This window comes from Chiloscyllium plagiosum, unplaced genomic scaffold, assembly GCF_037043375.1.
Source record: "Chiloscyllium plagiosum isolate Xiang-an unplaced genomic scaffold, Cpla_swu_hap1 HiC_scaffold_8, whole genome shotgun sequence".
NCBI classification, from domain to species: domain Eukaryota; kingdom Metazoa; phylum Chordata; class Chondrichthyes; order Orectolobiformes; family Hemiscylliidae; genus Chiloscyllium; species Chiloscyllium plagiosum.
This window is the reverse complement of record NW_028270146.1, coordinates 13,647,277-13,675,037: the sequence shown is the minus strand read 5'-3', so window position 1 is coordinate 13,675,037 and position 27,761 is coordinate 13,647,277. Positions and strand designations below refer to the sequence as shown.

The 27,761-nt window shown below is 45.5% G+C and overlaps 1 protein-coding gene across 2 annotated transcripts in view; it reads right to left on the bottom strand.

Annotated features, from left to right (window-relative positions):
* The window catches only part of nrde2 (NRDE-2, necessary for RNA interference, domain containing), a 70,599-nt gene extending 48,079 nt beyond the window's left edge, over positions 1 to 22,520 (bottom strand). For both annotated transcript variants that reach the window (XM_043696953.2, XM_043696952.2), the window contains exons 1-3: positions 22,440 to 22,520; positions 12,927 to 13,035; positions 4,182 to 4,370 (exon numbers count right to left, since the gene is read on the bottom strand). In XM_043696953.2, the coding sequence (XP_043552888.2) occupies positions 4,182 to 4,370; positions 12,927 to 13,035; positions 22,440 to 22,512 (371 nt within the window). In that variant the 5' untranslated portion in view covers positions 22,513 to 22,520. The remainder of the gene's footprint in view (positions 1 to 4,181; positions 4,371 to 12,926; positions 13,036 to 22,439) is intronic.
* Between the last annotated feature and the right edge of the window lie 5,241 nt (positions 22,521 to 27,761).

Below are 27,761 nucleotides of genomic sequence, written 5' to 3'. Positions count from 1 at the left end.
AATGGTCAAAGCACATTGGGGCAGGAGGCCAATTGGTCCTCCAAGCCTAAAAGCCACTATTATCCCAGGACCACAGTGTTTCTGTCAATTGAAAGAGACTTGTGGTAGTTTAACCAGAGTGTCACCAGGCCTCAAGCGAGGAAAGAGATTGAGAAGAAGAGACTCTCGAGCTAACATCAGCCCTGTGTGTATGAAATGAACCCATGCTGTTGGTAGCACTGCTCCACAAACCAGCCAACCCAGCTAACTCAGCTAAGACTCTACTATTCAACATGAGAACAGCTGACCAACCAACTCAGTGCCCTGTTCCTGTTTGCTCCCTTGATCCCTTTAGTCCCAAGAGCTATATCTAACTCCTTGAAAATATTCAACGCTTTGGCCTCAACCACATACTGTAGCAGAGAATTCCACTGGCTCACCACTCTCTGGGTAAAGAAAAGAAAATTCTCCTCATCCCAGTCCTAAATGACCCAGTATCCATAGACTGCGACCCCTGGTTCTGGGTTCCCCACTCATCGGGAACTTCCTTCCTGTGTCTGTCAGACATTTATAGGTTTGACATCACACCTCATTCTTCTAAACTTGAGTGAATATATTCCTAACCGATCCAGTCTCTCTCCATACATCAGGCCTGCCATCCCAGGAACCAGTCTTTGATGCACTCCCTCCTTATCTGAGGAATGATGTTCTGGTTATGGAGACCAAACCTGCACACAATATTCTAAATGTGGTCTCACCAAGGCCCTGTAATCAAACACTCTCGCTATGAAGGCCAACCATTTGCCTTCTTTACCTGCATACTTCCTTGCTATGACTGGTGTAGAAAGATATCTAAGACTCATTGCACCTCAACCTTTCCCAATCTATTGCCATTCAGAAAAGAATCTACCCTCCTGTTTTGCGAGGAAATTGATAACCTCTCATTTACTCACATTTTACCTCATGTCTGAACACTGCAACAAGCCCAGTGTTTCTGATACAGATTCTTCTTCAACTTTTGAGATAGCGTTGACAGCTAAAAGTAGCCAACCTTGAGACAGTATGAAGTGGTACTGATGAAAAGAGGGTCTGCCTGCGTCTGTTTTTACTTCAAGTGGAAATCTAATGTATCCAATGTATATAAGTGATTTTAAATTTGTTAAACGTCTGATGGATGTACCTAGAACTGCTCTGACACCCAATTTCAATTGTTCTTGATGATATTGCCACCATTCATTCCCAGAAAAACTCCAAGCAACCAGCAAACAGCAGCACGGGTACTGGCCTGGGATCACTCAGCCACTTTCACCATTTAACATGTAGGCCCGGGACTGGGGAACAATTCAAACCTTTAGTAGCTATACCTGTCTGCACTCTATTACACTCTACTACACTCGAGGTACAGAGGGCTGACATCTGTATCCAGGGCTACAGAAAACCCAGTCCTCCTGTGAGCAACCTCCTGCAAGACAAGTCAAAATGTTAGAATTCCATTGCCTTCCCTAACTGTGTGGAAGGCTTGACCAATATCAGATGTCTATCATCTGGGGAACACTGCAAAGAAAATAGCCATATCTGGAAATGGCAGAGAGGAAAGCCAGCAACATGCTGACACATTCCTTCCAATTTGAAAGAGACCAAAAAAAAAAGAGGCACAGGCCATTCAGCCTCCTGATCCTGTTCTGCTATTTAAAAAGTTCATTGTTAGATCCATAACTCGTTACCTCTTCAACCAACAAAAATCTCTCCCTCACACTGTGCAAACAGTCTAGCTCGAATTTTAAAATATCGCCTTTGCTCTTGCTTCCTCTTACCAAATTAAAATCTACCTGTTGAATTTTTTCAATAGCTTACCCCACCTAAATGCTGAATGCCTTCGGCTCTGAGCAATGAACATCAGCAAGGATCTGTGGTATGAAAGGAGAGAAACAGCACTTCCACCAGTGCGAATAATGCTAGTGTTTAGAGAGTTAGATTAAGGACAGACTGCACAAACATAAGTCTTCTCTCTTGACTTTAGATGGTCAAGAAAAAGAGGGGCTTTTAGCCGGTGCAGAAAGAGCAAATCGACAGAGGCTCAACTAGAGTGTAGAAAATGTAGGAGGGAGCTTAAGAAAGCAAAGAGGGAGCGTGAAAATCCACTGGCAGGCAAGGAGAACCCCGAGATATTCTGGAAAGATATGAAAGGAAAGAAGATAACCAGGGGAGGAGTAGGGCCCATTGGGAACCAAGGGCCACTCTGTGCAGGAGCAGGAGGACATGGGTATGGTGTTAAACGAATACTTCACATCTGTTTTCACCTTGCAGAAACAGGATGTTGGTACAGAATTTGGGAAGAGGGACTACGAGGTTCTGAGCAGTTTTGACATTGGGAGAGAGCTTAAATGTGGACAAATCCCCAGGTGTGGATGGGTTGTATCCTGGGCTGCTGTCAGAGACGAGGAAGGAAATTACAGGGGTTTTGACTCAATTTTTTAAATTTCTGTCTGACCACAGGGGAGATGCCAAAGAACTGGAAGGCAGCTAATGAGACTCCATTTTTTCAAGGAGGATGGTAGAGATAATCCAAGGAATTACAGACCAATGAGAAGGAAAACTATTGGAGAAAATTCTGACGAGGCACGGCTTGATTGGAGATAGCATGGCTTTGTTAGAGACAGTTCATGCCTAACAAACCTGAATGAATGTTTTTTGGAGGTGACCAGATGTGCTGACGAGGACAGGGCCATTGACGTAGATTATATGGAATTCAGCAAAGCCTTTGACAAAGTTCCAAATGGGAGACTGATAAAGAAGATAAAAGCACATGGGATCCAGGGTAAAAACTGAAAGAACTGCAGATGTGGAAAATCAGAAATAAAAAACAGAAATTGTTGGAAAACCTCAACAGGTCTGGCAACATCTGTGAAGAGAAATCAAAATTAACATTCCGGGTCAGGTGACCCTTCCTATCTCCCTGCACCCCCCTCCATATCACCTTTCTGTCCCCTCCTTTCTCTCACTCTTCCACAACAAGGGAGTGCTCAATGAATGGCAGGACACTAGGAAGCTCAGAGGAACAGAGGGATCTTGGGCTGTTTGTCCACAGATCTCTGAAGGTGGCGGGACAGGTTAATAAGTTAGTTAAGGCAGGATACAGGACACTTGCCTTTATCAGTCATTGTTTAGATTATAAGAGCAGGGAAATTATGTTGGAGTTGTATAAAACTTTAGTTAGGCCACAACTGGGGAACTGCGCACAGTTCTGGTCACCACATTTTATTGCAAGGATGTGATTGCATTGAAAGGTTTGCAGAGGAGGTTCACCAGGATGCTGCATGGGATGGAGCATTTCAGCTGTGAAGGGAGGCTGGATAAGCTCGGGTTGTTTTCTCTGGTGTAGAGAAGGTTGAGAGTCTGTTTGAGGTGTAAAAGATGATGGGGGTGGCATGGACAGGCTGGATAGAAATTAGCTGTTCCCTTTAGATGAAAGGTCAATGACAAGGGGGCATTATTTCAAGTGAAAGGCAAGAGGTTTGAGGGCAGTTGAGGAAGCATTTTCACACAGAAGGTGGTGGGAATCTGGAATGCACTGCCTGGGAGGGTAGTTGAGATGGGAAACCCCACAGTCTTTCTAAAGTACTTGGTTGAACACTTGAAGTATCACAGCATTCAAGGCTATGGGCCTATTGCTGCCAAGTTGGGCTACTGCAGATTGAGAGCTGTTTTGTCAATACATATTCAATGGACCAAATGGCTTCCACTTTACTGTATGCTTCTATGATTCCAAAATGTTCCAATCACACAAACAGAGTACTCACAGATTAGCTATTTTCCAGGCCTGGGAAAAGTCAGGTCAGGAGAACACTGTCTCAAAAAACTGGAGCTGGATTATTCAAAAATAAAATCAGAAAGCAGATTTTCTACACAAAGTGGAAATCTGTAAGTTTTTTTGCCTCACCCAGAAGAGGCTGTGGCTCAAGTCTAAGTTTGATAGCTTTTTTTTTTAAAATGAGGCACAGGATAGGCTCTGAGAGAATGGAGGTATAGGTTTAACCAGGATTCAAGTGGATGGCAGAACTGGCTCAAAGGGCTAAATGGCCTCATTCTATTACTAATGCTCATTATTAAAGATAATCAGAAATCCAGCCATCCCAACCCCCTTGGCTCAAGCTGTCTTGGTGCTGTGTACAGACTCAGCAAAGGAAAGCAATGCTAATTACCTCTCTGCAGGAGTCTCCGTGTCTTTATGTCGGAAGAGTTCAGGATCAGATTCGCTGTCGGTGTGAATCGCTCTGTCCTTCCTCTTTTCCTTTCTGTGCTGCCGATGTTTCTTCTTTTTCTTCTTTTTTTTGGCCGGTGCATCTTGTGCGCCTCGATCCAAAACTCCCCCAGATATCCCTGAATGATCACTGAAAGAGCAGGGCAAGGCCACATTAAAATGGCATTTAATCATTAGTTGCACCTACCTTAAGATAGACATTCACTCCGCACTTCTGCAGCCCCATTTCCCTCGCCCCAATCTCCCAACTCCCCCCTCTCGCTCAGTTTCCCTTCCTTTCTCTTACTCTTGCATGCCCGTCCTGCCCAGATGAGAAGCCCAGTAAGCAGAGGGAGCAGGATGCTGGCACAGGACAGGGTGTAGTTCAGCCCTCATCCCCAGCTGGCTGATCTGTAAGAAAAAGTACGCCATTGGCTGTCATGTGTTTTGGCAGGTTCGATAAAGTGGCTCAGAAACGTACGCTCTTTCTTTACGTATTGAGCCATAAAGGCCTTTGTGAAAAAAAATCCTTTTTATTCAGTGCTTTGTTCTTTGCTGGTGAAATAGATTACAGAGTATACTTAAAAATGTATGCCTCAAAAAAAAAAGCGAGTTATCCTTAAGAAAATGAAAACTCATTATTCATAATTCCAACTCAGACACTGCTGCTGAATGTACAGGGAAACCTCGTGTGAGCAGATATGTAGAAAATACAGAACACATGATACCAAATCATTACAACAACTGTAACTTTTGACAATTACAGAGGATGAATTAAGGTCCATCCATCAACATGTTATTCAAAGAGGGTCCCGAGATGCCACACACACACAGCTGAAAGTGACAGTGGGAAAGGCAGCTACGCTCTCTGGATATGTTAGCCGTTAGGTAACAACAAACCTGCACAGAAACAAAAATCGCCAAATCCACATGAAGCATTATAAAGTGCTTTAGGTGACAAGTTGTCTTTGAGTTTCACTTGAAGCAAACTGGTTGCTTAGACAAAGTGGTTACTTTTCAGTCTGCTCAGAGTAAAAGATTCTCCAACCCTATTGGAGACCTGATAGCCCAGGCCAAAAGGCATCTTTCTGAATGTGTGTAAGTTTGTGGTGTCTCTATCAGGATCTCGAGATGTGGTTCCCAAATGTCTCCACCACCAGGGAGATCTCTCTCCCTACCCCCACCCTCCAAAAAAAATTAAACTCATGTCTGGCTGAGAGGTGAATTTCTACAATTGGTTATTGACCATGGAACATCAGGGTACAGGATGGCATTGCTGCCATGTCTAATAATGTTGTAATTCAGATACCCAGGCTATTGCATTGGGGAGAAAGTGAGGACTGCAGATGCTGGAGATTAGAGTCGAGAGTGTGGTGCTGGAAAAGCACAGCAGGTCAGGCAGCATCTGAGCAGCAGGAGAATCGACATTTCGGATGTTTCAGGCACCTGAAGGGCTTATGATTGAAACGTGATTTTCCTTCTCCTCGGATGCTGCCTGACCTGCTCTGTTTTTCCAGCACCACACTCAACTATTGCTCCGAGGAGACAGGTTCAAATCCCACCCAATGCTGCTAGTGGAATTTAATTCAATAAATTAATCCAAAAAATCTGCAATTGGAAGCTAATCACAGTAATAATAATTAATTTAATCAATAGATCTGATTCACTAATGCCCTTTAGGGAGGGAAACCTATTGCCCTTGCCTGGTCATCCAGAACGTGACTTTCAGATTCAATGTGGTTGACCTTTAACTGGGAAATGGCCTAGTAAGCCACTGAAGGCAACAAATGTTGGACTCATCATCATTACCCACATCTCAAAGCATGAAAGTACTGAGCACCAGGATGATTAAAGGCTGTCTCCATAAACATACAGCAAGGAAAGCTGCCTTTCAGCTTACGTCAGTGCTTCTCCTCCACAGCAGTCTCCTCTCACTTCCAACACTTCGGACCATAAGCTACTCACATTTCTACTTCATCACCTTCTCCTTGAATTCAGCTGTTATTCACTGCAACTACTCAAAGCAGTAGCAAGTTCAGTATTCAAACCACGACCCCTGAAGATAAATAATCATTCGAGTATCATGAGACAAACAAGGTAACTGTCTTCTTCTACAATGGCACTTCAAGATATTCTGCCACAACAGCCGAGATGGCATACAGATTAAAATCTCAAACTCAAAGTAGCACTGGGATTGAATCAACATTATTCGAACCCAGAGATTCAGGTCATCCTCAGTGATAGCTACTCAACATTTCAACATGAACGGGTTTTGATACCACATCCTGGGCTGACTGAAGTCTTCTAAAGCCATGTTTTTCTACAATACCCTTGTGGCACTGTCCCAGACTACACAGTGATGAGCAGAGGAGGTGAAGAGCATCCACATGTTGTGTTGTAGAGTTGTCAGGAGGCAACCTTGCAGGGGTATATGCATTAGGTAATTAGGATGGAGACAGAGTGTAAAAATGAAACAAAACCTGTAGACTCACCTAGGCAACAAGGACAGAGTAGACACTGGGACGGAACAAACCTTTAGCTTCGCGCCATCTTCAAATCCTGTTCAGACAGATCTAGCTCAGAATTCGGGGCTGACATTCGGTGGAGTTGTCATTTCCAGCGTGTATTTGTGGGTGACCTCCTGTCATAGAAGCTGGAGAACCCACACAGCCCTCTTACAGCACAGGAATGGCCACCTTATTGGCTGGCACAAAGATGGTTACGGTCCTGGAAGGGGCACTCACATCACAACCAACTGCTTTAATCAGCCAGAGAACCGTTCACACTACGAGCCAGCGAATGTACATGAATTCTTTACAATACTACAACAGCTGGGATGAGCTACTAGGAAGTATGGTTAAAGCTAGGATTTTGGACTAATTAAAGCAGCTAAATGGTAGGTTTCCTGTTGTAGAAGACGACTAAATAGACCATCTGGTGTACTTAACATGCCTCATGTTCAATACATCGGATGGGCAGCACAGTGGCTCAGTAGTTAGCAGTGCTGCCTTGCAGCATCAAAGGCTCAGGTTCGATTCCAGCCTCGGGCAACTGTGGAATTTGCACATTCTCCCTGTGACTGCATGGGTTTCCTCCGGGTGCTCCGGTTTCCTCCCACAGTCCCAAGATGTGCAGGTTAGGGTGGATTGGCCATACTAAACTGCGCATAGCAACTAGAGATGTGCAGGCTAGGTGGGTTAGCCATGAGGAATGCAGGGTTACAGAGACAGGGTAGCTCTAAATGGGAATCTCTTTGGAGGGTCAGTGAGTTCTAGATGGGCCGAATGGCCTGCTTCCACACTGCAGGGATTCTATGATTCATAATGTTCTCCCACGTTGCGTTGTGGTGCTATGAGGATCCTAAGTGACTGCCGCACCCATCAATCCCACTGAATCCTGATCCAAGGGAGTCCCCCCCTTATCTCATGTAGGAGCACCCACATTAAGCACTCTTTCCGAAACCTCATGAGGTGATGGGACACAGGTGGGCCTGGTGCAGTAACAATCCTGGGTCATTCTCTAACAGTGAAAAGCCCAGGCTATTCCTCACAGAGTGACAGGGGAGGAAGAGAGCACAACACTCCCTTAGCAACTGGCCACAATCAGCAGGATATACCACTCTAACTGGTGCCAGTAACAAACACAAGAGAGAAAGGGAATAGTACTGGAGCTGGACTTCTACCATCTGCCCTGCAGCGGTTCAAGAAAGCAGCTCATACTATTATCTCAAGGGCAAAAAAATAGCAGAATGCCAGTGATAACCACATCTCGGGGACAATCTTTTAAAAAAACTCTATGTATAGAGATATGGGTGGGTAGGGGGATTTGCTCCTGGTAGGGCTACTTCTCAAATAAAACTTTGATTCACACACAGAACAGAAGATAAACAAACACCAGAGAGAACTGCCAAAAAAAGGTCAAAACGTGTACAGCAATCTTGCTTCCCTGCTATTATTTATCTGGCAGTAACTTCGAAAGAAGTTAAGGAGGCGTGAAGGATGCATCAAGGAGTACTGTGGTGCACTCGATCCTGCTTCCCAGTCAAGCGAGAAACCTTTCTGTCTCTCCTCCTTGTCACAGAGCCAAGAGCGCATTATCCTGCTCAATGAAACATCAGGCCCAATTCCTTCTTTGACAGGATCAGATGGAAGATCACTGGAATCGGGAATCCCCATGGGAATGTGGACATTTAAGGGATTAAACTCTGTTTGCATGCATGCCAAAATGAGATTGATTTGAAGAACAGATTGCACTTAAGCAGACGCTGTGTGGAGAGAGGAGCTGGACGAAGGAGCTCAGCAGCATTCAATATGCTAACAGTGTAGTGAGCAACAAGGCAGAAACTCCTCACATTCGGCAGATTGGGAAGAAAACCAAAAACCTTTCCTTGCTCATAGCATGGAGACAAATTTGACTGAAGAACCTTTCAGATTGGAGGCCTGTGACCAGTCGTGTGCCACAAGGATCGGTGCCGGGTCCGCTGCTTTTTGTCATATATATATATAAACGATTTGAATGTGAACATAGCAGGTAGAGTTAGTAAGTTTGCAGATGACCTTTTTACCTCATCCAACAGGTATGAGGTGCTTGCTCCCTGTGTGGGTGAGGAAAAGGGCTGCGGGGAGGATGAGCCAACAGTCCATGGCACCATGTTGTAGAAGGCCATTGAAGAGAGGGGAGCAAAAAGACAGATGGTAGTTATAGGGGATTTGAGAATGAGGGGGGACAGATAGTAGCCTATGCAAGCTGGATCGGGGGTCCTGCATGGGGTGTTGCCTGCCCGGTGCAGAACATCTCTGACCGGCTTGAAAGGATACTAGAGCTAGAGGGGGAGGATCCAGTTGTTGTAGTCTATACTGGGACGAACAACATAGGCAAGGAACAGGAAGGAGGATCTGGTTGGGGGTTATCGAGCACTCGGAACGACATTAAGGAACAGGTCCTCGAGGGTCATAATCTCCGGATTACTGCCTGAGCCACATGTAAACTGGCTTAGTCAAGAAAATTAGGGAACACAGCTAAGGGAATTGTGTGGGAAAGAGGGATTCCATTTCATGGGACATTTGCATCAGTTTTGGAACTGGGGCGGGGGACAATCTGTACAGATGGGACAGGGGGGAGGTGTGGAGATAGCTCAGGAGATATTAGAGATGTTGTGAATCATGACGGTAAGAAAGGCACTTTACCTGAAAGCTCGCAGCAGTCAGAACAAGGTTGATGAGTTAACGGCACAAAGCATCATGAACAAATATGATTTGGGAGCCATCATGGAGACATGGTTGCAGAATGGTCACGACTGGGAATTAAATATCCAAGGGGTAGCAGACTATTCGGAAGGACAGACAGGAATGCAAGGGAGGTGATGTAGCTCTGATATTCAAGAACGACATCAGGGCAGTGCTGAGAGATGAAACAGATTCTACGGAGCATGAGGTCAAAACCATTTGGGTGGAAATTAGAAATTCCAAAAAGAAAACGTCATTGATAGTTATAGTCTAAAGGCCACCAAATAGTAACATCACATCAGGGCGGGCAATAAACAAGGAAATAACTAATGCCTGCAAAAACGGTACAGCTATTATCCTGGGGGATTTTAATTCACATGCCGATTGGTTGAACCAGCTCAGTCAGGGTAGCCTTGAGGAGGAGTTTGTTGAGTGTATCCGCGATAGTTTTCTTGAACAGTATGGAACCGACGAGGGAGCAAGCTATCCTAGATCTGGTCATGTGTAATGAGACAGGAATAATTAATTACCTCATTGTCAGGGATCCTCTTGGAAGGAGTGATCGCAGTATGGTTGAACTTAAAATATGGCTGGAAAGTGTGAAGATAAAATCTATTACCAGACTAAGGGGGACTACGATAGAATGAGGGAGGACCAGGCGAAAGAAGACTGGAAACAGAGACTTTATGGTGCAACAGTTGACGAGCAATGGAGGACCTTCAAAGAAATTTTTCAAAGTGCTCAGCAAAAGTACATTCCAGTGAGAAGGAAGGGCTGGAAGAGGAGGGGTAATCTGCCACGGGTGTTGAAGGAAATAAGGCAGGCTATCAAAGTGAAAGAGAAGGCAGACAAAGTGACCAAAAACAGCAGGAATCTTGAAGATTAGGAAAACTTTAAAGGTCAACAGAAAGCTACAAAAAGAGTTATAAAGAAAAGTTTAAAAGCAGGGAGGTTGTGTTGCAGCTGTACAGGGTGCTGGTGAGGCCACACCTGGAGTACTGCATGCAGGTTTGGTCTCCTTACTTGAGAAAGGATGGACTGGCACTACAGGGGGTGCAGAGGAGGCTCACTGGGTTGATTCCGGAGTGGAGAGGGTTGGCTTACAAGGAGAGATTGAGTAGACTGGGATTATATTCATTGGAATTCAGGGGGGACCTTACAGAAACATTAAAAATTATTAAGGGAATTGATGAAATTACATTACATTACAGTGTGGAAACAGGCCCTTCGGCCCAACAAGTCCACACCGACCCGCCGAAGCGAAACCCACCCATACATTACCCCTTACCTAACACTACGGGCAATTTAGCATGGCCAATTCACCTGACCTGCACATCTTTGGACTGTGGGAGGAAACCGGAGCACCCGGAGGAAACCCACGCAGACACGGGGAGAACGTGCAAACTCCACACAGTTAGTCGCCTGAGGCGGGAATTGAACCCAGGTTTCCGGCGCTGTGAAGCAGCAGTGCTAACCACTGTGCCACCGTGCCGCCCACAATAGAAATAGATAAGATGTTTTCACTGCTAGGTGAAACTAGGACAAGAGGGCATGGCCTCAAGATTGGGGGAAGCCGGTTTCGAACTGAACGGAGAAGGAACCTCTTCACCCAGAGGGTTGTTAATCTATGGAATTCCCTGCCCCGTGAAGGAGTTGACGCTACTTCAGGAATCGCCTTTAAAGCTAAGACATACTTTTTTGAAAAGTAAAGGAAATAAGGGATATGGTGAAAATGCGGGTAAGTGAAGCTGAGTCCACGAAAGGATCAGCCATGATCTTATTGAATAGCGGAGCAGGCTCGATGGGGCCAGACGGCCTACTCCTGCCCAGAGTTCTTATCTTCTATGACACCAAAATTGGAGGTAGAGTGGACAACAAAGAAGGTTACCTCAGAGTACAATGGGATCTTGATCAGATGGGCCAATGGGCTGAGGAGTGGCAGATGGAATTTAGTTTAGGCAAATATGAGGTGCTGCATTTTGGAAAGGCAAATTAGAGCAGGACGTATGCACTTAATGGTAAGGTCATGGGCAGTGTTGCTGAGCAAAGAGATCTTGGAGTGTCAATTCATAGTTCGTTGAAAGTGGAGTCGCAGGTAGATAGGATAATGGAGGAGGCGTTTGGTATGCTTTCTTTTATTGGTCTGAGTATTGAGTCCAGGAGTTGGGAGGTCATGTCACAGCAGTACAGGACATTGGTTAGACCACTGTTGGAATATTGTGTGCAATTCTGGTCTCCCTCCTATTGGAAGGATGATGCGAAACTTGAAAGGGTTCAGAAAGAATTTACAAGGACGTTGCTAGGATTGGAAGATTTGAGCTATAGGGAGAGGCTGAACAGGCTCGGGCTGTTTTCCCTGGAGCGCTGGAGGCTGAGGGGTGACTGTACAGTGATTTATAAAATCATGAGGGGCATGGATAGGATAAATTGATACGGTCTTGTCCCAGGGTCGGTAAGTGCAAAACGAGAGGGCATAGATTTAAGGAGAGAGAGGATTGATTGGAAAGGACCCAACTTTTTCACACAGGGTGGTACATTAGTAGAGTGAGCTACCAGAGGAAGTGGTACAATTGCAACATTTAAAAGGTATCTGGATGGGTATATGAATAGGAAGTGTTCAGAAGGATATGGGCTGGGTGCTGGCAAATGGGACTAGATTAAGTTAGGATATCTGATTGGCATGGACGAGTTGGACTGATGGGTCTGTTTCCATGCTGTACATCTCTATGACTCTAATTCTTCAAAGAGAAGAGAGAACTGTATGGCGGGAATTAAGATAAAGTCCTTGCCGTGGTCCTAATTTCTAGGAAACATGCAGGTGGGCCAGCGCTGGAGAAATAAAGAAATCTCAGAAGACAGTTGTTCTCCTAGTCACCTGTAATCAGTGGTGCTGAGGCCAACTATATAGTATGTGCAGAGATTAAACCTGACAGCCTTTACTACCTGTAGCTCAGCACTGAACTGAACAATATCTTTAAAGTACCTTCCTTTCTAATCCAAGGGAATGCTCAGGCACTTTTAGCGGAGCCTTTAGACACCGTCAAGGAAAGCAGACTGATAGAAACCACTTAATTTGAACCTGGTGCAGCAGATAAAAATCATTTCAGAACAAAACTGCTCTGGTACAATATTTTCACACTGTATTAAACATACCACAGTTCAAATAAACTTTTAAAATTACGTCCCAAAGGCCATGTCACTCAGCACTGGAGATTGGCATATCCCTGTACTGCAGTAAACACCCAATCAATAAATCAAAGTTTTGCAGCAGATGGAGGATTAGAGTTAGAGATATAAAGAAGGAGTTATAGAACAAAAATGTAATAAAGATAAAGATTTCAACAGCTATTAAAGACGGATGGACAGAAAGAGAGAGAGAGGTGGATAGACTTTGAAATTGAAAGGTAAAGTTCAAATTAATATACAAAGAGGGAGAGGGAGGGAAGAAGCAATGTCGAGGGTGAACGGGTGGGGCTCTGTACCTTGCCTGGGGTGACCCCTGGGTTGTGTCTGCTGCATCTCCCACGATACGATGGTGCAGTTGCAGGGCATCTTCAGTGCGGAAGCTTTGATTACTGAGCCAATCCAATCCTGCAGGCAGCAGAAATCAATATTATTTGGCAGCCCTGCTTTTTAAAGTATGGACTCATCAGATAAACTGACAGTGAATCACAGTAAATGCCATGAAAGTCATTCATAATAGTCAAGGACAACTTACTCTAAGTCAATGAAAACTTCACTGATCAGTGCCCTGCATTGCTGCACTGCTGACTGGGCCGAACCCTTGCAGCAAAAGGAGGAAAATCTCAGAAAATAAATAACAATGGTTCTGGATCAACATCTGTGCCTTTACGTTACTTAGTCATGAGAAGCTCCATCTGGACAGATATAGCTTAGAGAATAAATAGGAGTAAATGAAAACGTTCTGTAGCAAGTTTCTGCCTTGATGCTAACTGCTTCAGCGTCCTTTATCTCCCCTTTTTAATAGCAAGTGTCAATTTTTTTTTGTATTCATTCACAGGATGTGGGTATTGCTAACCAGTTATTGCCCATACCTAACTGCCCAGGGGGCAGGTAAGAGTCAACCACATTGCTGTGGGTTTGGAGTCACACGTAGGCCAGACCAGGTAAGGATAGCAGCTTCCTCTCCTCAAGGATGGGTTTTTCCTGACAATCGACGATGGATTTGTGGTCATCATTAGACTCTTAATTCCAGATTTGTTGTTTTATTGAAATTAAATTCCACCACAGCAGGATTCACATCCAGCTCCCCAGAAGGTTACCTGGGTCTCTAGATTAACAGTCCAGCAATAATATCACTAGGTCATCGCCTCCCCAAAAGAGTTCTCTTCTTGCTAATGTGAAGGAAAGTGTATGCTGGGAATTACAAGACAATAAGCTCATAGTGCCAGATGAGGTAAGGGATGCTGAAATACTAATTAAACACACTGTCCACTGTTCCTTTATTCACACCCTTTCATGACCCAGCAAGACCCAGTGCCACCTCAAAAATTGCCAGTAAACACCAAGCTGGGGTTACTTAATCCGCAGGGAACCAGCTCAGACTGATCAAATTTATTACACCCCAGGACCCAGAGGAAGTTTACATTCTCAGCATGGTGTCAAGGTTCGCAAATGCTCGAACCAAGGTCAGGGGACAGAGAGAGAAATGGCTAGCTCAGGATACACGTGAAAACGCGCCTCACTTTTTACGCGCAGAAAGAGCCAAATGTCACAGTGATGCATGCTGGCAATGGCTACTCAGAGTCAGCCAGTGGAAGTGAAAAACTTTTGATACTTTTTCAAGAATTGATTGGATAAAAGCCCTGCATCAAAATTTGAGCTTACTTTAATTGTCTTCAGTTGGCACAAAGCCCTCTCTCATCTCGTTTCAAACTATTCAGTTTCTCAGATTGCCCTTTCCCTCCCTTATGCTCCATTTCACCACCATTTACAACATCTCCTGTTCCACACCAGCCGACCATCCCAGTTCCTGTTGTTCCACATCACAATGGATTTTAAAACCTATAAAAAAGTTCCGGTCAGGACTGTCGGGATTTCTTCAAAAACAAACCACAGGTGTAATGGCAAGTAATCAACAACAAAAAACACTGTTAATCAGCAAAACTCCAGATTACACAACAGTGGTCAACACCAAACTCCTGTACTGCAGTGAGACCTGGACTGCGTGTCAGTGAGTCGTGACGAAAGAAATTCAACCAGAAATGTCTCTGTCACAGCTTGATTCAATGGGAGGCACATCAAAGAAACGCTAGTGTCCTTCTTGAAGCCACCTCGACACATATTCAGCCAAAACCAATTAGGATAAGCTGGACATGTATCCAGATGGCCTGAATCCATCTCAGAGTCATAGAATCATACAGCATGGAAACAGACCCTTCAGTCCAACTCATCCATGGCAACCAGTATCCTAAATAAATTAAATCCCATTGCCTGCATTTAGCTGATATCCCTCTAAAACTTTCCTATCCATGTACCTGGCCAAATGTCGTTTAAATGTTGAAACTGTACTTGCATCTACCACTACTTCTGTCAGTTCATTCCACATATGAACCACCCTGTGTGTGAAAACATAGTCCCTCAGGTCCCTTTTACAACTTTCTCCTCTCACCTTAAAAATATGCTGTCTAGTTTGGAGTTCTCTCACCCTAGAGAAAAGACCTTTCTTATGCCCCTCATGATTTTATAAACCTTTATAATCTCCCAACCTCCTTCACTCCAGTGAAAAAAGTTCCCAGCTTACTGAGCCCATTTTTATATCTCAAACCCTCCCTTAACTGGCAACATCCTGGTAAATCTTTTCTGAGCCCTCTCCAGTTTGATAATGTCCTTCCAAGAGCAGGGTGGCCAGACCTGCGCACAGCACTCCAGAAGTGGGCCTTGTCAACATCTTGTACAACCTCAACGTAACATCCCAACTCTTAACCTCACAGGTCTCAGCAATTAAGGCAAGTGTGCTAATGCCATCTTTACACAAAGTCCTGTTTACCGAACTCCCACATGGCCAAAATTCCTTAAAGAACAGAGAAAATGCAACAAAGACCCCCTGAAGCCTGGCTGCATTGACAATAATGACTTGGAGGAACTCACTGTCTTTCGTATCAAATAATGACTTGTCCTTAAAGCAGTACCGCGCTTTGAGTCATAACATTTTTCCGAGGAGGCAACGAAAGAAGAAAAAGGAAGAAAATCCTGCACTCTCAATCCCACTACTGTCATACAACAGGATGATTAATGGCTCGCTCAGCCATTCAACAGGATCATAGCTGATCCAACATTCCACATGGCCACTTTCCTGCCCTTTCACTGCAACCCTGGATTCTCCAACCTATCAATAATCTATTTATCTACCTCAGCCTTAAATATTCTCAAGGACAGCTCTCTATGGCAAGGAGTTCCAAAGAGACTCAGCCCTGAGAGAAGAAATTATGATCAATACAATCATGATTGATCATCCAACTTAATACTCTGTATCTGCTGTCACTCCATATCCTTTGATCCTTTTAGCCCTAAAAACTAATTGAGGATATCTGGTCGGCATGGAGGAGTTGGACCGAAGGGTGCGTTTCCGTGCTGCACATCTCTATGGTCAGTATGGGGGAGTTGGACCGAAGGGTGCGTTTCCGTGCTGCACATCTCTATGGTCAGTATGGGGGAGTTGGACCGAAGGGTGCGTTTCCGTGCTGCACATCTCTATGACTCTATAACTGGATGTATCTCCTTCTTGAAAACATGGAATGTTTTGTCCTTCTCCACTTCCTGTGGTAATGAATTGCACAGGCTCACCACTCTCCGGATGAAGAAATTTTATCTCATCTCATTCCTAAAATGGTCTCCCCCATATCCTTAGACTGTGACCCCTGGTTCTGGATTCCCCATTGCATCTAGCTGTCTAGTCCTATCAGAACCTTCTGAACATTTCATCTGCCAGTTAAGAGTTGGTCTGTTATGTCTCATAGAACATAAAACAGTACAGCACAGGTATGGGCCCTTCTGCCCTCGATCTCATACCGAAGATGACACCAAATTAAACTAATCCCTTCTGCCTGTCCTTGGTCCATATCCCTCCATTCCTTGTACAGTATACTCATGTGCTTCTCTAAAAGTCTCTTAAACACCCCTATTGTATCTGTCTCCACTATACCATATATTGTGGGCGGCACGGTGGCACATTGGTTAGCACTGCTGCCTCACAGCGCCAGAGACCCGGATTCAATTCCCGCCTCAGGCGACTGACTGTGTGTGGAGTTTGCACATTCTCCTCGTGTCTGCGCGGGTTTCCTCCGGGTGCTCCGGTTTCCGCCCACAGTCCAAAGATGTGCAGGTCAGGTGAATTGGCCATGCTAAATTGCCCGTAGTGTTAGGTAAGGGGTAAATGTAGGGGTATGGGTGGGTTGCGCTTCGGCGGGTCGGTGTGGACTTGTTGGGCCGAAGGGCCTGTTTCCACACTGTAATGTAATCTAATCTAAATCACCCTGGCAGCATATTCCACGCTCCTATCACGCTCTGTTTAAAAAAAAAAGTGACCCGCTCATATTACCTTTGAACTTTCCCCCTCTCACCTTAAGTGTATTCCCCCTAGTTTTAGGCATTTCAACTCTGGGAAAAGAATTCTGACCGTCAATGCTATCTATGTCTCTCATAATTTTATTCACTTCTATCAAGTCTCCCCTCAGCTCTGCCACTCCACAGAAAGCAGTCTGAGGTTTTCTAGCCTCTCCTTATAGTTCATACCCTCTACTCCAGGAAGCATCCTCGTAAATCTCTTCTGCACCCTCTACAAAGCCACCACACCCTATCACGTGGCAACCAGAATCGAATGCAGTACTCTTGAGCCTAACCGAAATCTGATAAAGCTGCAACATGACATCCTGACTCTTGTCGTTAATTCCCTGACCAATAATGGCAAGCATGCCATAAGCCCTCTTCACCACCCTATCTATTTGCGTGGCCACTTTCAATGAGCTGTGGACTTGAACGTCAAGCTCCCTCAGTACACTAATGCTATTCAAGGTCCTGCCATTTACTTTTCCCTGATAGTTGATCTCTCCCAAAGTACAGCACCTCACATTTACCTGGATTAAACTCCATCTGTCATTTGACCACCCTTATCTGCAACTGATCTATGTGCCGGGTATACTTTGACAACCTTCTACACTATCTACAACTCCACTGATCTTGGTGTTGTCTGCAAACTTACTAACCCCACCCATCTACACTTTCACCCAAGTCATTTAGATATATCACAAGCAGCAGAGGTTCCAGTATGGCTCCCTGCAGGACACCACTCGTCACACCGACCCTCCAGCCTGAAAAACACCCTTCCACCACTACACCTTGCCTTCTATGGGCAAGCCAATTCTGAATCCACGTGAACAAGTCTTGGTGGATCCCATGCATCTTCATCTTCTTGATGAGCCGACCATGAGGGACCTTGTTGAAAGCCTTACTAAAGTCCATGCAGACAACATCCACTGCTGTACTCTTACCAATCACCTTCATCAGCTCCTTGAAAAATTCAATCAAGTTAGTCAGAAATGACCTGCCCTACACAAAGCCATGCTGACCATCCCTAATTAGGTCATGCTTTTCCAAAATATGCATAAATCCTATCCCTAGGAATTCTCTCCAACGATTTCCCAACCACCAATGTAAAACTCACCAGTCTATAGTTTCCGAGATTGTCCCTATTTCCCTTCTCGAACAGAGGAACAACATTAGCTACTCACTAGTCCTGCAGGACTTCTCCAGTGGCTAATGAGCATACAAAGATCGCGGTCAGGGCCCCAGCAATCTCCTCTCTTGCTTCTCTCATTAACTTGGGATAGATACCAACGAGCCCTGGGGAGTTATTCACCTACATGCTCTTCAAGACACCCAACATCTCGTCTTTCTTGATCTCAGAATACCCTAGCATATTCCTCCATACCCTTCTCCTGGGTGAATACTGATACAAAGTACTCATTTAGGATTTCACCCACATCCTCTGCCTTCAAGCACAAGATCCCTCCTTTATCCTTGAGTGGTCCTACCTTCTCCCAAGTTCTCCTCTTATTCTTAATATATGTATAGGGTGTCTTGGGAATCTCTTTAACCCTACTTGCTAAGGTCATTTCATAGCCCCCTTTTGCTCTCCTAATTCCCTACTTGAGCTCTTTCCTGCTTCCTTTATATTCCTCACAGGCTCTGTCCGATTTGAGCTTCCTAAACACTATGTATGCTTCTTTTTACCTTTTGCCTAAGTTCATAACCTCCCTCTTTATCCAAGGGTCCCTTACCTTGTCATCCTTGCCCTTCCTCCTTCCTAGAACATGCCGGTCCTGAACTCTCATTGGCAAGCCTTTAAACCAATTCCCACATATCAAAATGTGGACTTGCCTGATAACAGCGCCTCCCACTTAACACTCCCGAGCTTCTGCTTAGTTCTGATGCAATTTGCCCTCCCCCAATTTTGTACCTTACCACAAGATCCGAACTTATCCTTATTCACAGCTTCCTTAAACTTACAGCAGAAGCCTGTGACACTGTGCAGATGTTATCCCCAAACTGAGGGACATATGGTTTCATTAGGAAGTGACAACAAATCAAACCAAGTCCACCACACCACTCCTGACATTCTAAACAACTCTGCTGTAAACATAGCCATAACAATGCACAAAACAAAAATTGACTGCAGTTACTATGGACTCATGAGGAGAGAACAGAACATGTAACGCTGTACATGTAGGCTATTCCTTTCCACAGGTGCTGACTAATCTTCAAATCTTGCGAACATCGTCTGTCTTGCATCATAAAACTTTTACAGATGAAGGCGGCTTTTCAGTCCATCTTTAGTTCTCCATCGTGAACTGGTATTCAGATTTAAGCAATGACATAAGTACATTGAATGCTGTTTAGAGATTTACTAGGAGAAAGTGAGGACTGCAGATGCTGAAGATCAGAGCTGAAAATTTGTTGCTGGAAAAGCGCAGCAGGTCAGGCAGCATCCAAGGAGCAGGAGAATCAAGGGTTCGGGCATGAGCCCTTCTTCAGGAATGAGGACAGTATGTCCAGCAGGCTAAGATAAAAGGTAGGGAGGAGGGACTTGGGGGAGGGGTGTTGGAAATGTGATAGGTGGAAGGAGGTCAAGGTGAGGGTGATAGGCCAGAGTGGAGGTGGGGCGGAGAGGTCAGGAAGAAGATTGCAGGTTAGGAAGGTGGTGCTGAGTTCGAGGGATTTGACTGAGACAAGGTGGGGGGAGGGGAAATGAGGAAACTGGAGAAATCCGAGTTCATCCCTTGTGGTTGGAGGGTTCCGAGGCGGAAGATGAGGAGCTCTTCCTCCAACCGTCGTGTTGCTATGGTCTGGTGATGGAGGAGTCCAAGGACCTGCATGTCCTTGGTGGAGTGGGAAGGGGAATTGAAGTGTTGAGCCACGGGGTGGTTGGGTTGGTTGGTCCGGGTGTCCCAGGGTGTGGACCTGACGAGGGAGTCACGGAGGGAGTGGTCTTTTCGGAACGCTGATCGGGGAGGGGAGGGAAATATATCCCTGGTGGTGGGGTCCGTTTGGAGGTGGCGGAAATGACGGTGGATGATACTTGTACATGGAGGTTGGTGGGGTGGTAGGTGAGGACCAGTGAGGTTCTGTCCTGGCGGTTGGAGGGGCGGGGCTCAAGGGCGGAGGAGCGGGAAGTGGAAGAGATGCGGTGGAGGGCATCGTTGATCACGTCTGGGGGGAAATTGCGGTCTTTGAAGAAGGAGGCCATCTGGCTTTTACGGTATTGGAACTGGTCCTCCTGGGAGCAGATGCGGCAGAGACCCAGATTGCCTCCTTCTTCAAAGACCACAACTGCCCACCAGACGTGATCGATGATGTCCCCCACGGCATCTCCTCCACTTCCCGCTCCTCCGCCCTTGAGCCCCCACCAGGACAGAACCCCACTGGTCCTCACCTACCACCCCACCAACCTCCATATACATCGTATCATCCGTCGTCATTTCCGCCACCTCCAAACGGACCCCACCACCAGGGATATATTTCCCTCCCCTCCCCTATCAGCGTTCTGAAGAGACTACTCCCTCGGTGACTCCCTCGTCAGGTCCACACCCCTCACCAACCCAACCTCCACTCCCGGGCATCTTTCCCTGCAACCGCAAGAAATGCAAAATTTGCGCCCACACCTCCCCCCTTACTTCCCTCCAAGGCCCCAAGGGATCCTTCCATATCCGCCACAAATTCACCTGCACCTCCACACATATCATTTATTGCATCCGCTGGACCTCTCTATATTGGGGAGACAGGCCGCCTACTTGCTGAACGTTTCAGAGAACATCTCCGGGACACTCGGACCAAGCCAACCATCCCATGGCTCAACACTACAATTCCTCCTCCCACTCCACCAAGGACATGCAGGTCCTTGGACGACTCCATCGCCAGACCATAGCAACACGACGGCTTGAGGAAGAGCGCCTCATCTTCCGCCTAGGAACCCTCCAACCACAAGGGATGAACTCAGATTTCTCCAGTTTCCTCATTTCCCCTCCCCCCACCTTGTCTCAGTCCCAACCCTCGAACTCAGCACCACCTTCCTAACCTGCAATCTTCTTCCTGACCTCTCCGCCCCACCCCCACTCTGGCCTATCACCCTCACCTTGACCTCCTTCCACCTATCGCATTTCCAACACCCCTCCCCCAAGTCCCTCCTCCCTACCTTTTATCTTAGCCTGCTGGGCACACTTTCCTCATTCCTGAAGAAGGGCTCATGCCCGAAATGTTGATTCTCCGTTTCCTAGAGATTTACTAGACCAAGGAAATGTTGATCAGGCTAGGCTTGTGTCTGACACTGTTTAGAAGAATAAGATTAAAATATACAAAGATCCTGAGGGGACTTGAAGGGAGGATGTGGACAGAATGCTTCTTTTGTGGAAGAATCTACAACGTAGGGTCACTTTAAAAATCAGAGAGAGGTTTTTCTCATTGGAATTCTCTCCTTCAAAAAGCAATGAAAACAGACACCTTAATATTGTTAAGGCAGAAGTAGATAGATTCTTGTTAGGAAAGGGGGTTAAAGGTTATCAGGGATCAATGGGACTGTGAAGCTGTAGATCAGTCACACCAAATGGCAGAACAGGCTTGAGTGGCCTACTCCCAGTCAAAATCTGTACAAATAACAAAACACCCATTTTGCATGCACAATCTCCTGCAATGCAATAATAACCAGGTGAACATGTTGTGTGACAATGACAGAAGAATATATATTTTATGGCTGCCATGAAGCTTGGTTAGCTCAGTTTGCAGCGCTAACAACTCTGATTTAATTCTCACACTGGCTGAAAATACGACGAAGGACTCTCCTCTTCAACCTCTCCCTCCATCTGAGGCATGGAGACCCTCAGGTTAAATCACCACCAGTCATCTCTCTCTCTCTCATGACAGCAATCCCCTGGTCTTGGTAGGTCTATGGTAACTTTACTCAAAACTTTACTTTCATTAGTCAGAACACAGACAGAGGAGAAACAGCCCTGCTTTTTTATCTGTAAAACATCTCCCCCTGAAAGATGGCACAGCTGGCAGTGCAGCACATCCTCTGTACTGCACCAAGGTAGAAAACCAACCTGGATGGTGCTCAGCATTCACTGATGGGACTTGGAAACAGAACCTTCTGACTCATTCCCCCTCTACCCCCACCCCCCACCCCTACCCTACCCCCACCCCCACCCCCACTACCCCTACCCCCACCACCCCTACCCCCACCCCCACTACCCCCCCTATCCCTATCCCTACCCCTACCCCTACCTCCCTACCCCTACCTGAGCCAAAGGTGCTCAGCTAACCCGCTGTCACTGCATGATCCAGGGTCAGGGTGAGGTTAATGTCACTAAATTTCAGCTGCTCAGAGCCTCCCTTGGGAAAAGGCCTTCGACTCAAGATAAATGGCCGAGTAAACACAAAGACAGCATTTTCGATTGTCTCTCGTTTTCCTCCCCAATATTTACCCTCAGAGCCACTTGCACAGCGGGATTCCCTCACACCGAACGCCGGGAACAAGGAGCCCGACAGCGGCTCCATTCTCCCCACAGGCCGCGAACTTTACAAACACGGCCGCTGCGTCGCACAAAGATGACGTTCCGCGCGGCTCACGGTTTGCATCATGGGAATTGTAGTCTTAGTGGTTTGGATGCATTGAGATGTATGTGAGGATGTAAGGACCAAGGCAAAAGTGAGGACAGCAGATGCTGGAAACCAGAGTCTAGATTAAAGTGGTGCTGGAAAAGCACAAAGCAGGTGGCATTGTTCGTGTCCTGATCATACACTTCTTGAGTAAAATGCTGCTAATATATTCTAATAACATATTTAAAGTAATTGATGACAATTAATGTAATTTTACACTTTCCATTCTATATGTGAACAAAGAACACTACCACACAGGAACAGAGTTAAAAATCACTCACTACTTTATAGTCCGACAGGTTTAATTGGAAGCACTAGCTTTCAGAGCGCTGCTCCTTCATCAGGTGGTTGTGCAGTATAAGCACAACCTTATACTCCACAACCACCTGATGAAGGAGCAGGGCTCCAAAAGCTACTGCTTCCAAATAAACCTGTTGGACTAATAACCTGGTGTTGTGTGATTTTTAACTTTGTACACCCTAGTCCAACACCAGCACCTCCAAATCATGACACAGGAACAGGCCCTTCAGCCCGCCAAGCATGTGCCTACACGATATCTTTCTAAACAAGAAACCTTTTACCTCTGCACAGTCCATATTCCTCTATTGCCAGAGAATTTGTGTATTTGTCTAGATGCCTCTTTAAATGTTGCTATTGTATTTCTAAAATAACTGCACAGGGGCCAGTATCCTGTCACCCTTTGTTTCCTTGTGCACAGTACTTTTGCTGTGACTGGCCAGTCTGCTCAGCGTCAATCACCTGAACTGAGATTTTATTTTCTTGTTTTTTTTCCTGAAGTGAGGAGATTCTAAATCCCCTATTTATATATTTTTTCTCTTCATTATATATTGTTTTCTTTTCCTCTTACCCCTGCACTACCGTCTAAAAGCAGTAGTGCTTACTTATTCCCCAACACCCATGTCATGTGTGTGCAGGTGTAGGACACAGTGAAGAGTAACGAGTACAGAAATCTTTATTTACATTCCACCACCAAGAAGAAAGGAAACACCCGAGTGGCCAGTGACAAGCAGTCAACAAGGGCAATGCTGGGTGAACAAATATGTGAAAAAGGAGAGCAGGGATTAAATCAGGGATTAAATCGAGTCCGAGGGGAAAATAAAACACTTCTCACCCTGTGGAGTCTACCTTTCCCTGAGAATCTCGAGGGTATTTGTGGACACCGCGTGCTCCTTCTCCAGATACACCCGGGCCCAAATGTAACTTCGGAAGAGCGTCTTTTTTTCTGTCACCAAGTCACCCTTTATTTGACATAGAGAGTCATCCAGCTCCTTCAGAGCAATCTCTCAGAGTGAACAGGGTGCCTGTCACTCCTGTTCTTCTTTTTCCTCTCTTTTTGTCTTTTCTGTCTTTCCCCCCCCCCCCCCCCCATGTTAACCAACACCCAGTTGTGTAGGTGTAAGACACAGTGAATGAACAACAAGTGTACAAAACGTCATTCATATTCCACCACCAGGAAGAAAGGAAACACCCAGTGGCCAGTGACAAGCATGTCCCATCTCAACAAAGGGCAATGCTGAGGGATCAAAAAGTGAAAAGTGGGGCAGCAATTAAATCAAAATAGAATCGGAGGGGGTAGTAAAGCTCTCCACACCCCGCGGTGCCCACCTCTCCCTGAATACTTCGAGGGTTTTGGTAGACACCACGTGCTCCTTCTCTAAGGACACCCAGGCCCGGACGTAACTGCGGAAGAGGGTCTTTTTCTTTAGTCAGCCAAGGCTTTCCTGATTGGCGCAGGCTAACAATCCTAAGCAACAACCTCATAGTCAACCTGGCCAACCTGGTTCCAATCACTACAATCTGCTCCTATCACATCCTCTGGTACAGCATGCCAGGGACTTACCATCCTCTGTGTAAAAGAAACTCTCACATCTCTTTTAAACTTTCCTCATTTTACCTTAAACCTAGGTCCCCTAGTATTTGGCATTTCTATCCTGGAAAAAAGACTCCAAATATCCATTCCATTCATGCCTCTCATAATTTTATAAACTTCTATCAGGTCGCCTCCTCAGCCTCTGACATTCAAGTGACAACAAACCAAGTTTGTCCAATTTGTCCCCGTAACTAATACCTTCCAAAACAGGCTACATCCTGGTAAGTCATTTCTGTATCCTCTCCAAAGTCTCCACAGCCTCTGGTAGTGATGACCAGAACGATATGAAATGTTCCAAATGTTGCTAAAGTCCTATATAGTTGTGACATGATTTGCCAATTTCTATACATTATGCATCAACTGATCAAGACAAGCATGAAATATACCTTCTTGACCACCTTATCCATGTGTGTTGCCACTTTCGGGGAACTGTGAATCTATACACCTAGATTTCTCTTTATGTTAATGCTTCTAAGGGTTCTGCTACTTACTGATACTTCCCTCCTGTATTAGATCGTCCAAAGAGATTGATGAGGGCAGAGCAGTAGACGTTGTCCACATTACTTTAATAAAGCCTTTGACAAGGTTCTGCATGATAGACTAATTCGTAAAGTTAGATCACATGGGATTCAGGAAGAGCTTGCCAATTGGACACAAAATTGGCTTGATGGTAGGAGACAGGGGTGGTGGAGGGTTGTTTTTGGGTTGGAGGCCTGTTACTAGCATTATTCCGTCGGGATAGGTGCTGTGTCAATGTTTATTTAAAACCACAAGTGAAGTGACTTCACTTGATGATGGAGGAGTGTTCCAAAAGCTTGTGGTTTTACATAAACCTGTTGGACTATAACCTGGTGTCGTGTGACTTCTGACTTTGTCTACCCCAGTCCAACACTGGCACCTCCACATCATGGGTCAATTTTTATTTGTCATTTATATAAACAATGAGAATTTAGGAAGCAGGGTTAGGAAGTTTGTGGATGACACCAAAATTGGTGGTATAGTCATAGAGTAGTACAGCATGGAAACAGACCCTTCAGTGTAACTCATCCATGCCGACCCGATATCCCAACCTAATCTAGTCCCATTTGCCAGCACTTGGCCCATATCCTTCTAAACCCTTCCTATTCATATACCTATCCGGATGCATTTTAAATGTTGCAATTGTACCAGCCTCCACCACTTCCTCTGGCAGCTCATTCCACACATGCACCACCCTCTGCGTGAAAGAGTTGCTCCTTAGGTCCCTTCTATATCTTGCCCCTCTCACCCTAAACCTATGCCCTCTAGTTCTGGATTCCCCCACCCCAGGAAAAGTTTCTTGTCTATTTATCCTATCCATGCCCCTCATGATTTTATAAACCTCTGTGAGGTCACACCTCAGCCTTTGATGCTCCAGAGAAAACAGCCCCAGCCTATTCAGCCTCTCCCTATAGCTCAAATCCTCCAACCCTGGCAACATCCTTGAAAATATTTTCTGAACTCTCTCCAAGTTTCACATCTTTCCGATAGCAAGGAGACCAGAATTGCATGCAATATTCCAAAAGTGGCCTAATCAACATCCTGCACAGCCGTAACATGACCTCCCAACTCCTATATTCAATGCTCTGACCAATAAAGGAGAGCATACCAAATGCCTTCTTCACTATCCTATCGACCTGCAACTCTGCTTTCAAGGAGCTATAAACCTGCACTCCAAGGTCTCTTTGTTCAGCAACACTCCCTAGGACCTTACCATTAAGGGTATACGTCCTGCTAAGATTTCCTTTCCGACAGTGAAGAAGGTTACTTAAGATGACAAAGGCATCTTGATTAATTGGGCCTAGACATGGAGGAGTGGCAGATGATGTTTAGGTGCAACCTATTCTTCTACAGGTCCCACCTGCCCCAGAAGACATTTCAATGACCCACATACCTAAAGTGCTCCCTCCTACATCTGCTTTTCAGCCACGAATTTAACTGTACCATATTCCTATTCCTGGCATCACTGGCACAAGGAGTAATCTGAAGATTAAAGCCCTAGAGGTCCTGCTTTTTAATTTACTACCTAGCTCCCTGAACACCATCTGCAGGACATAATCTCTCTTTCTGCCTCTGTCATTAGGAAGAATGTGCACCACGATCTCTGGCTGATCGCCCTGCTTTTTGAGAATGTCTCACTCTGCTCAGGGACATTCTTGACCCAGGCACCAGGGAGGAAACTCACCATCCTGAAGTCTTCCATGTGGCCACAGAAACACCTTATCTGTTAGCGGGTTCAGACACATAACTCGACTTGCGTCAGTAAATATCAGAGAAAAATGATGAGATAGAATGCACTAACATTCAGAAAATAATTTTCTACTCGTTGACATAAAAGGGGAAATCCACAGTTGCTCAATCAGTAGATAAATAGGAAATTAAGTTGACGTTCCAGTTGGATTGTGCCAGACTGGCTCCTTCAAGATAATTCTATCGGGTCCTTGAGCTGCTGCATTCTGACTATTCATCTCCAAATTTCCCATATGGCCTGTTGCTCTTGGCTGAGCTCCTTTACCAGATTTGTCAGGAAATATGGAGAATACCTTTGGTCGAAGTTGTGGGTTTGGGAGGAGCTGCAAAGAGGCCTCAGTGAGCTGTCACAGTACACACTGCTGCCGCTGGGTGTCACTTGTGGAGGGAGTGAATGTGTGAGTAGGGCATGAGATGCCAACCAGATGCTTTATCCTGGATGTTAAGAACAAAGAATATCAGTAATGTTCGAGGAATTGGCCATGCTAAATTGTCCATAGTGTTAGGTGCGTTAGTCAGAGGGGGTGGGTTACTCTTCAGGGGGACAGGGTGGACTTGTTGGGCCAAAGGGCCTGTTTCCACACTGTAGGGAATCTAATTTAAAAAAAAGCCATGAAAAATATTCACCTTTGAGCTGCTGTTAGGCCCATTAAGAATTTCCTGGGTTTATAATTTCAATTTCTAGCACTATCTTTTACAAAGTTTCCTTTTCATAGAATCCCTACAGTTTGAATACAGGCCCTTCAGCTGAACAAGCCCACACCGAAGAGTCATCCAACCAGACCAATTCCCCTACCCTATTCCTCTCCATTTACCCCTGACTAATGCACCTAACCTACACATCCCTGAACACTATGGGCAATTCAGCATGGCCAATTCACCTAAACTGCACATCTTTGGATTGTGGGAGGAAACTGGAGCACCTGGAGGAAGTCTATTATTCTGAAACAAAAACCAAAATTGCTGGAGAAACTCAGAGCCAACGTAT